General features: G+C 34.1%; 1 protein-coding gene and 1 long non-coding RNA gene across 2 annotated transcripts; both read left to right on the forward strand.

Moving 5' to 3' along the window:
- Positions 1–355: 355 nt before the first annotated feature.
- Positions 356–1728, forward strand: LOC134243985 (ras-related protein rapB-like). The gene is made up of 4 exons (XM_062726228.1): positions 356–866; positions 1040–1125; positions 1238–1421; positions 1535–1728. The coding sequence occupies exons 1-4, from the start codon at positions 356–358 to the stop codon at positions 1726–1728; spliced, it is 975 nt and encodes a 324-aa protein (XP_062582212.1).
- A 7070-nt stretch (positions 1729–8798) lies between these two features.
- Positions 8799–10454, forward strand: LOC134243979 (uncharacterized). Its single transcript, XR_009987152.1, has 4 exons — positions 8799–8817; positions 9258–9373; positions 9890–10007; positions 10252–10454. It is a non-coding gene; the product is annotated as an uncharacterized LOC134243979 (long non-coding RNA).
- Positions 10455–11161: the final 707 nt, after the last annotated feature.

Below are 11161 nucleotides of genomic sequence, written 5' to 3' on the forward strand. Positions count from 1 at the left end.
GCAAATTCATCGTCAAATTACATGTCAGCATGTCTTTATGACAGATTACACAACATATTTTGAAACCAGCTTCGATCATAACTCTTGAAAACAATACCAAAAGGTACTCAATAATATTTTTCTACACGTGCGAATTTGAAAACAAACACAAATGCAAGAAAAAAAACAAATTTATTTTATATTATTGCAAGAAATATTCATACCAGTGCGATAATTGTTTACAATAAATTTTCTTTACATCTCTTTTATTATTTCATCAAATGAATAATCACCTTAATTGTTTTTCTTACGTGCCTACGTTAGCAGCTTACCTATAAAAGGTAGAAGTTAACAGTCAACATGGCATTACATCAGCATGCCGATCACTAAGAATAACAGACGCCTCTCTAGCTTGAGGAAAGGTGTGCAATGTTCAGCTGCAGACAACTTAACATTAGAAGATGGGGACAATTTGAAGTCTTGTACCTTTGTGCATCAGCAAAAATGTAAAAGTTGCGTTAAAAAATCGCGATCGATTTCTATGAACAATTCCAAAATACCTGAAGTTGGAGAGCTCAGGTTCAATCTCGAAACTCGAAGATTCAGTTGTTCGGATGCACTGAATGCCCACCATAACAGAAATATTACCCATAACAGATCGAGAGGTCTTCTTCTCAAGAACAGCGAAGCAGTTCGAAGACAGAAAAGATCGAGTAAAAGCAAGGACGCACCAACCTTGTCCAAAGAAGACAATCGCTTGAAATTGAGGAATGCTCTCTGCAAGGAAGGAAAAGATAGAACAAAACTGATTGAAGTTTATGGGAGGAAGAATGTGGGGAAGACAACATTTTTGCATTTATTGAAGTCGCTTAAAGAATTTGTTCAAGGTAATTTTGCAAAATAATTTCAATCATTTACTTTCATAATTTGGTATATTTTTTTATTTTCATGCAAACCTAGTTTTTTAAAAGAACATGTTCAAAGTATTTTTATAAACTGTAATGAGCACTGCATCTTGACAATTAATTTTTTTTTATCTTTATCACATTTTAATTTTTAGGACAGCAAAGCAGTGGTGTTTCCTGTGTAAATACTAACCCTGATATATACCTGACCATTGAAAATAAGGAGATATGCCCAGAAACGGTAAGTATCTTTGTGATTATTAACAATGTATTGACCTATTTTGCATGCAATATATATTGCAAATTTAAAGAGATAAATTTATAGCTTTGATATTTTTTATTTCTTCATTCAGATTTCACAGGAAATGGATGATGTTGACGCCTGTGTTGTCATGTTTGCGGTGTCTGATAAAGCATCGTTCCAGTTTGCCAAACTCTGTGTGCAAAACATTCGCCGAAGCCATCGAGAAGATGTACCTATATTTCTTGTAGCAAACAAATCTGATTTAATTCGTTACCGGAAGGTGTCCACCAATGGTAAGTTTATAACAGTTTGGTGTATTTTGTATGCTTTCTTTTTGCAATTTCCTTTTACCTTTTTCCTGTGTCAAGTTCGTTTTTCTTATCTTTCATTTGTTTTTGTTTTCCAGATGCCATTAAAGTTGCTGACGTTCATAAGTGCCTCTTCTTTGAGACAGCTCTAACCATGAATCACAACACAGACGAACTATGTAAAGAAGTCTATATGCAAACTGAACAAACTTCAGTTCGAAAACAATTGAAATGTTTCGAGCGAGTGTTCGAAATATTTCAATCCAGAATGAAACGTGTTTTTGGCAGATAGCAATGTTTTTGTTCATGACCACAAGCAAAAATCTTTGTTTTATTTTATGCCCGTTCATTTGAAGTCTCAAAAACTCATGTTTTCAACGTTTTTCGATGAGATCAGGAAAAAGGCTTTCAGTCTAAATCAAATTACACATCATGGACTGTGTTAGAAAATTGCATATTTTTAGTGTGTTTTGGACGCTGTATTGTCTTTTTGTTTAACCAGTATCGCAATAAACCATTTACAAACCTTTATTATCCAAAAGTTTGCTTTTAGTTATGGTAGGGTCTGTGTGCATAAAATCATATGTAACTTTTATAACAGAGAAATTTACTCAAATGCAAAGTCTAGAAATGTTATCCTCCATTATAGAGAGAAAAGGAACCATGCTACATGTAACTATATTTTTTGTTTGGTAAAACAACATAAAAAACGAAGATTTTCATTGAATATAATGACAAACACAGTAAAACTATTGGAAAGTTTGAAGACACGCCCAATATTTTTTTTCTAGTGCTTAGACATCAGTCAAAATGAAAATTACCCGTATGTGTTAATATAATTAAATTTCATTCTAACAATGATTATTCTTCTTGTTTTTTTCCCATGAATTTATGATCGCATTCATGTTTTGACCATTTATTATGCCCCCGTATTCTTAGTGTCGGAGGCATATAGTTTTTGCCCTGTCTGTAAATTTGTACATATGTCAGCATAAACTTTAACCTTACTCATGACCATTGGGTAGGGATATGGCTTTCACAAGTGTATTTTTTTTCTTTGAGTGGCACCAAATCTGATCGCTTGGCCTATGAGTTTGACCAACTTTTTCAAAATATATAAATGTCCAACTTCAACTTGTGACCATAACATTTGAAATATTTGTGTTAGGGCTTTTATACTCCAAAGTATTCATTGTGACAAGATCTTTAAATTGGTATAAATATTCTTTACCTTGACATGAGAGTTTGACCCACTTTGTAAAAAACTTCAACCTTGACCATAACTTTTGAACAATAATTTCTAGGGCTTTCATATTTCACAGGTGCATTTCTTGTGAAAAAAACCTTTCTCTTGACACCAACAATTTTGATCTCTTTACGTTGACCTTGAAGTTTGATTTGCATTTGAGAAACTTCAACCTTCGCTTTAAGTGATTCATAAGCACATTTTGTTTCTCAATTGCTAGTGAGTAGTTTAAAAATCAATTTGATGTAATATAGAACGTTAAATTTTTCTATAAATACTATTAGTTTAAAACGGTTCATTAAATCTTTTTATACCCCTGATTGAGGGTATATAGTAATCGGTATGTCCGTCCGTCTGTTACGGACCTTTGGGGTACCCATCTCTTATCCGCAACTCCTCTCATACCACTGAATGAAATTTGATGAAACTTTCACAGTGTCTTTATTACATATTGTCATTGTGCACCTTTTATTTAACTTTTTGAGCCGACATATATTTTTTGTTTCCATAGCAAAACATAGACACTGCCATTATATTCACATGGGAGGCGGGGGTATCATTTAGTGAGGTCACTGCTCACAACATTGAGCTTGTTCTTTGCCAAATAACATAAGGCATGTTTGTTCCCAAAAATGTTATTTATTATGAAATAAAAACATGTAATATAATACATAAAACTATATAAAAAAGACTGGGAGACAATGTAACATTAAGGCACAATCCTGAGAAAAAAAACAATTATGCAATAACAAATTGGCCTCCCAGTATGTGACTATTACATAACATATATAAATTGGCAAAATAGGTGGCCTTTAAAATATGGCCTTGTACATATGAATTGGCTAAAAAATACCATTATTTGGCCTAAATAGAATACACAATATGATATACATATAAAAGGGAATTAAAATAGAATGAAAACATACTATAGACGTATGAGTTTGGGGTGGCCTGATGTACAGTAAAGGCCTGCTTGAGGATGGAGTTGGGTAATCTAAAGAATATTTAAGGAAGTTTTTGGCCGTCTTGTCTTTACAATAGCAGTAGATGTAATTATGCTAGTTCTCTTATTTCAAAAGGATAGAATTACCGGGGGTCCCCATGGATTTACAGATAAAGAGGCACAAGGTGGGGAATTACAATCTAACATATACATGTAATACATGAAAATTAACTTAAAATAATTTTACTAGCATAAAATATCATGCTTTAGTTTTTATGTCATATTTAGTGTATATAATAGTAGATTACAGTAACTTTCCAATTTTTCATTTATATTTGAAATCACTTAAAATTAATTATCCAACATCGTCTATGCCACTCATTTTCTTTTTTAATATTGCATTAAAAATTCATTTAAAGAATATTACTTTATCGGCGGAGCTGTCCATTGCTTTTTTTTTAAGATAAATACTAGTATCACTACTTTTCTTTTCTTTTTTAAATAGCTATATTTCTTTTATAGTTGTTTTATACTTTTTCCTTTATCTTTTTTCATACATTCTCTGTCTTATTGATTTTAAAACTCACACGAGAGTCTACGTATACCCTTTTATGCACCTAAATTCACGTCTCTTGTTTTCAATGATATTATTTATTAATTTTTTCCAATTTTTAATCGTTCTGTTGGACTTTGAGCATGATTTATCTCCAGCACATTGTTTTCTTCACAGATACTTATAATGATAATTTGATAATAATAATTTATGCCCTGTCCACTTTTTATTGTTTTTAGGTAAAGAAATACATGTATAAATTAATATCTAATTATAGAAAATAAACATTTTTGATGTTTAGTCTTACCATATTAAAATTTTCATTAAAATTTATTTAAATTTTCAGGTGAGGTTAATAAACCCTTTCAATAGACCTGTAGGAAGCTATTTCACTTTGGGGACACAACCTATCGTATTGGGATGCCACCACTTGCCCATGGAGTGCTGCAAATTTAGACATATACTCCACACTTATGCCTTTGAGCACTGAGCGATTTCTTTTATGCGAGCACCTACTTGGTTTATATGCGGTCTCATCCGACGGACCGGTCTCTATGTCCTGGAGTGGGATTCGAATGCGGAGCATAAAGATTACCTCCTTACTCTGCGATTCTAGAACAAACGCTCTAACCATTGTACTTTATCGTGCCACTCCAATTAAGTAAATTAAGTTCATTTAAAGTTGCACTCTAATGAAACCTTTTATTATGTAACTGTCTGATATTTACCTTAAAAAGAAAATTGAATGAAGTGGTGAAAAACAGGAAATAAAGTCAAGAACTATATATTATACTATTTTTAAAAGTGGCAGGTTTATCCATAGGCACTTGACGTCATATTGTTATACCCCCCGCTTGAAAAGTGGGAGGGTATACTGTAATCGGTATGTCCGTCCGTCCGTCTGTCTGTTACGCTTTGGGGTACCCATCTCTTATTCGCAACTCCTCTTATACCACTGAGTGGAATTTAATGAAACTTTTACAGAATCTTTATTACATATGGCCATTGTGCACTTCCTATTTTACTTTTTGAACTGACACATATTTTGGGTTTTCCGGCCACAGAAAAACATGGACTTTGCCATTATAACCATATGGGAGGCGGGGGGTATCATGAGTGAGCTCATTGCTCATTGCTCACAGTACCTCTAGTTTTTATTTATTAAGAAAATGTCACTATGCAAGATTTACAAGGAAGGAGATGTATGACGTCAAGTATCTAGTTTAAACTGCTTGGTTCTAGTTTTTGGCAATATTTTGTTTTTAAAAATCATTTTATTATTCAAGCATGTTCAGTCTCCAAGACCATAAACCGAGAACAAACTTTGTAAAATGTGAAATTTCAAACCAATAAAATTTTTGTGATAACTTCAATAGTGAAACAAAAATGTTCCCATATACTGGTATTTGAATTTAAATAACTGAAATAACTTTTTTTTTTAATTTAAGCAAATATATTGAATAAAACTAGAGGTACTGTGAGCATTGGGCTCACTAAATGTTACCCCCGCATTCCATATGAATACATAATGGCAGTGTCCATGTTTTGCTATGGGAAACCCAAAATATGTGTCGGATTAAAAAGTAAAATAGAAGGTGCCCAATGGCAGCATGTTATTTAGATTCTGTGAACGTCTCATCAAATTTCATTCAGTGGTATGAGAGGAGTTGCGTACCTCAAAGCGTAACAGACGTACGGACGTACAGAAGGACGGGCGGATTACTATATACCCTCCCGCTTTTGAAGCGGGGGTATAAAAAACATAAAGATATTGCAAATCAAAATTTTTACTTTAGTCTGTACTCAGTCTATGGTCTTGTTCCAAATACATGTATAGTACAAAAAAGAATGGGGATTTTTCTTTAGCAAAACTGAAGATATTTTTAAAAGCAGAGTTTTTCTGGTTAAGATTATTTTATTGATTCAATGGCATTAAAAAGGCCCCCTTTTATGCACCTGGATCGATAGATTCGGGACGTATATTGCTTTTGTCCTGTCTGTCTGTTGTCAGCTTTAACCTTCGCCATAACTTTTGAACCACGAGAGATAGAGACTTCATGTTTGGTATGCATACTCCACTAATTAACCTCAAATGACACCAAGGTCAATGAAAAAAAAATTAATATATGTAGTATGTATATATACCAAATCTTCACATAGTTAATGGAGTCTCAACCAAATTTTGATTTGTCTAAACTATTTTTTTATGCAAATATCACTGTTTAAAGCTTTGTTTATAAATGACTCGTGCATCACCTTACAAAAACCTATGCTGAAGTTCACATTTGAATTGATAAAATTTTGCTTTTCAAAATTGAGCAAAATAAAGTTAAATTGGTAAAAGTAAAATACTGAAATTCCAGATGGAGATGTTTTCATTAGAATTATTTTTCCATTTTACATCTCCTTACCTGCATTGTTGCAATGCTACTGAATTTGTGCAACTTTATCCGAATGCAGATAAATTACATTTCCCGATTCCCCAATGCAGGATTACCAATACTATGCAGTATGAATGCAGGCTCTGTCAGGTATTGTGCATTATAATGTCTATCAATGTCACGTCAGTCAATGCAGGCATTGGCTGACTGCACATCAGTCATTCAATGCAGGCATTGGCCGACTGCACAACAGTAATTCAATGCAGGCATTGGCTGACCTTACATCAGTTGGTCAATGCAGGCATTGACCTTACATCAGTCAGTCAATGCAGGCATTGGCCGACTGCGCAATCAGTCAATGCAGGCATTGGCCGACTGCACATCAGTCAATCAATGCAGGCATTGGCCGACTGCACAGTGAGTCAATGCAGGCATTGGCCGAGTGCACATCAGTCAGTCAATGCAGGCATTGGCCGACCTTACATCAGTCAGTCAATGCAGGCATTGGCCGACTGCACATCAGTCATTCAATGCAGGCATTGGCCGACTGCGCAGTCAGTCAATGCCTGCATTGGCCGATTGCACATCAGTCAGTCAATGCAGGCATTGGCCAACTGCACATTAGTCAGTCAATGCAGGCATTGGCCGACTGCACATTAGTCAGTCAATGCAGGCATTGGCTGACTGCACATCAGTCAGTCAATGCAGGCATTGGCCGATTGCACCCCAGTCAGTCAATGCAGGCATTGGCCGACTGCACAGTCAGTCAATGCAGGAATTGGCCAACTGCACATCTGTCAATCAATGCAGGCATTGGCCGACTCCATAATCAGTCAATTACACCTCATTCTTCTTCACAGTAGATTTTAAATCCCCAGGCTTGGCTGACTTTGACAAACTGTTCTATAAAAAATGGCTGTTTGATTGTTAATAATTATCATGTCAAGAATATGTATACTCGGTAATGATAAACAATATCATTTTAATTTGAAATTGATAAATATAAAATAATAGGAGGCCAGATAATTTTAAAATCATAAAGCGTCGTAATGGACATAAGAAAATTTAACGTGCACGAGGTGAAAGTTGGTCTTATTTTTTTTTACAAAAGTGTTATTCATTTTATAAATTCTAAAGAAGCCAGCATAAAAATGATTTTGGCTGTTAATTGACAACAAAGTACTTAGCGTTCTAATTAATTGATTAAAATTTTCACTGCGGGGACTTTGGTGAATTTCCAACATGACTCAAACTGATGTAACAAAACAAATTCACTTGATATATGCACATGTATAATGGTATAAATATTTTCCTAAAGTATATGAATAGTAAGAAATAAAGTGGCACATTTAGTCGTGCATATGTGTTATTCATTTAATGTCATATATTATAAAGCGTTTTCTTGATCCTCTATCTTTTTCTTTTTCCTTTGGTCTATATTGTAGTTTTTAACCCGTGTATACCTGAAAAAGAAATGCATGCAGTATTAAAGTAAACTTCTTTTTAAAATAATCGAGAATTACCGTTTATTTTTACATTTCCTTTCCCAATTTTTTTTTCAAATATTTCATTTAATTAACTATGTTTATGATTAGAATAGTTCACAAATAGTTTAAACTTATTTCTTCAAATGAAAAGACTTAATTTGTAAGAATATGATGGCAATATATTCTGTAAGGCAGATTAACTATGCATTCCCAAGCCTTCAAAAGACTGAATAATTTATTTTCCGGATAACCAGAGGCATATTACTTTTAAATTCCTGCCACTGGACATATTATCTTTATTCAATTTTTTTAGCACAACTACTTTAAAAAAAAAAATCTCCAGACCCCCCCTTCCTTCTTTTCAGAATTGAATGAATATTCTATCCCTGTCATTCAAACAAATACAAACAAACCGAAAAAAAGAAACGTAATCTTACCAGAGTTTTCTTTTTTTTTTCTTTTTTTTTTTCACTATTCACTTTCATCTGTATATGACTGGTATGTAATGCACTAATGGACGAGTTTACATGTACATCCTTTCAAGGAGAAGGTTTTAGAACTGAAATAAATAATTATCATCCTCAATTTTTTTTAATATTGTGAAGGAAAAATAGATTGAAATTACTGTGATTGTAGATATTTATTTTAATTCGTCATAAATTAAAATTTCTTGCGATGCACCATCTTTTGAACGCCTCTGTATTTAAAAGTGAAAGTAGCCATTAAGACCGAGTATTAATCATGTATAAAAAAAAATTCGGCCGTCTAAATGTAAGTTTTATGTTATTTGTAAGTAAACACTTTTATCTATAACTGGTTTATGAACAGACGTACAAACGACTTACCACAAAGAACGATATACAGTCTGTAGGCCTGACGTTACACTCAATCATCGGCCCCTCTGCTGTAGGCTGGTCAGCTATTTCGATGCCTCGATTGGTAAAACGTAACATGTGCACATGTATAATCATTCAGCATAAACACACAACCTTTGGTAACTGGAAATACGTCCTTTTTATCGTTGAATTTTAAAAAGATCATCTTAACCCCTTGGCTTATTAACGTTTCGCGGATTTTAGTTTCTGTAATATTGTGACGTCATATAAGTACGTAGTGCATCACCTAACAGTTAGGCTTGTTTGAAGACTGATCATTCACACAGCAAAATAATATGTGGGCTATTAAAAAAGTATGGAGTTTTTATTATGCAGTGGAAAAACACCATTTGTGATCTTTTTGAAGCAAAGCTTCGTCCAGTGTATCTTTATCCTATAGTATGCGTTTTCAAGACGGAAAGTTCCAGCTGCAGATTTAAGACACATTGAAGGTTTGTACAAAGTAGCCTACCATGCTTTTATTTAAATTATGCAACTATATTGTGTTTATTTGGCAAATGTTTCAATTATTATTCAAAATAACTTGCCTTTTTTAATTTCCAACTTGCCCAAATAATATAATATAATAATGTAAAAAAAAAAAAAGGAAAATGCTTTTAACTATTTTTAAGGTTATTTCTGGGATTCGGGATTTTCCAGTTTTGGTGTACAGCTTCTTTCTAAAGTAAATCGTACTTTTTCGACTTCTAGCGTAGAAAAAAAAAGAAATATAGTCGTAGAAATGTTTGCAAATTATGGCGTGTGTTTAGAAATCTTTATGGTTGTACCCCTTAATTATTTGGTCTGATAAGTTTTTTTACTCCATGCCCCACTCTCACCAAAGAGTTTGGTTCGGCCGTTGTGATTTTTTTTCCAGAAAAATAATGCATGCAGTGGCAAAAGTTACAAAGTTCATGTTTGTTTTGTCTGGGGATTTTTAAATACATGTCTTATTTTTTTCTTAACAGTGTTGAGTGACACTCAGATGGAATCTACAGCAACATTAGACTACAGTCTGTGATGATATCCGATTCTATGAGACCTGAGTCTGTTTGTTAAAATGGTGGCCAACGACCATATCATAAGGTTTTATATTCAATATTGTGCCTCACTACTTGTATTTGATTTTTGAGTGATGATTTCATGAATACATAAAATTAAAAATCTGTGAAAGAAGCATTTTTATTAATATTTAGAGCGTATAACATTAATTATTATGTTGGGACAAGACGATGAATTGTAATTATTTGGTGAAACAATGCCGAAAATTATATACAAATTTACACGAATTCAAACAATGTTGTGTAACTAACTCCGATTCTATTTTCAGGCGAAGTACTGAGAACTGCACAGACTAAATGGATTACTGTAGGAATCAAGAAGACAACATTTTGACAATGCATAAAAGATTCTACGCAAATAATTTTTATCAACCTGTCCTTGAAAATACATCGTTTTTATTTAATTTTACTTTTCTGCAAATTCTTCTCCATAATTAAAATAAACGTTAAAATTGATCATTCATCGGCATTACTTGATTTATAGAAGTCTGCTGTAAAAAAACAGTTTTGACAAATACAATATGTACATGTATAACAATTTTTTTTTACAAGGAAGATTTTAGTTGCATTAGCTGTATGAATTAAAGGTATTCCAATGCCTGCAGTCCCTATACATGTTTAAACAGTGGAATGTACAATGCCTGCATTGCATCAGTCTTTTGAGTCTATAATTGACTGCATTAGAACTTATGTGCATGCAGTCGGCCATTGCCTGCATTGACTGACTGATGAGCAGTCGGCCAATGCCTGCATTGACAGACTGATGTGCAGTTTGCCAATGCCTGCATTGACTGACTGCTCAGTCGGCCAATGCCTGCATTGACTGACTGATGAGCAGTCGACCAATGCCTGCATTGACAGACTGATGCGAAGTCGGCCAATGCCTGCATTGACTGACTGATGAGCAGTAGGCCAATGCCTGCATTGACTGACTGCGTAGTCAGCCAATGCCTGCATTGACTGACTGCGCAGTCGGCCAATGCCTGCATTGACTGACTGATGTGCAGTCGGCCAATGCCTGCATTGACTGACTGATGTGCAATCGGCCAATGCCTGCATTGACTGACTGATGTAAAGTCGGCCAATGCCTGCATTGACTGACTGATGTAAATTCGGCCAATGCCTGCATTGGCTGACTCTCTCAAGGTCCAATGCAGGCACTGGCTAACTCTCTAAAGA

Source organism: Saccostrea cucullata, unplaced genomic scaffold (genome assembly GCF_032062105.1).
Source record: "Saccostrea cucullata isolate Sc308-1 unplaced genomic scaffold, CSIRO_AGI_Scuc_v1 ctg3, whole genome shotgun sequence".
NCBI classification, from domain to species: Eukaryota; Metazoa; Mollusca; class Bivalvia; order Ostreida; family Ostreidae; genus Saccostrea; species Saccostrea cuccullata.

Excerpts from the sequence above, each read along its gene's own strand:
- LOC134243985 (XM_062726228.1), top strand. The coding sequence starts at position 356 with ATGCCGATCACTAAGAATAACAGACGCCTCTCTAGCTTGAGGAAAGGT. Across the intron at positions 867-1,039 it reads GCTTAAAGAATTTGTTCAAG|GACAGCAAAGCAGTGGTGTT; the intron begins GTAATTTTGCAA and ends TTTAATTTTTAG. Across the intron at positions 1,126-1,237 it reads AGGAGATATGCCCAGAAACG|ATTTCACAGGAAATGGATGA; the intron begins GTAAGTATCTTT and ends TTCTTCATTCAG.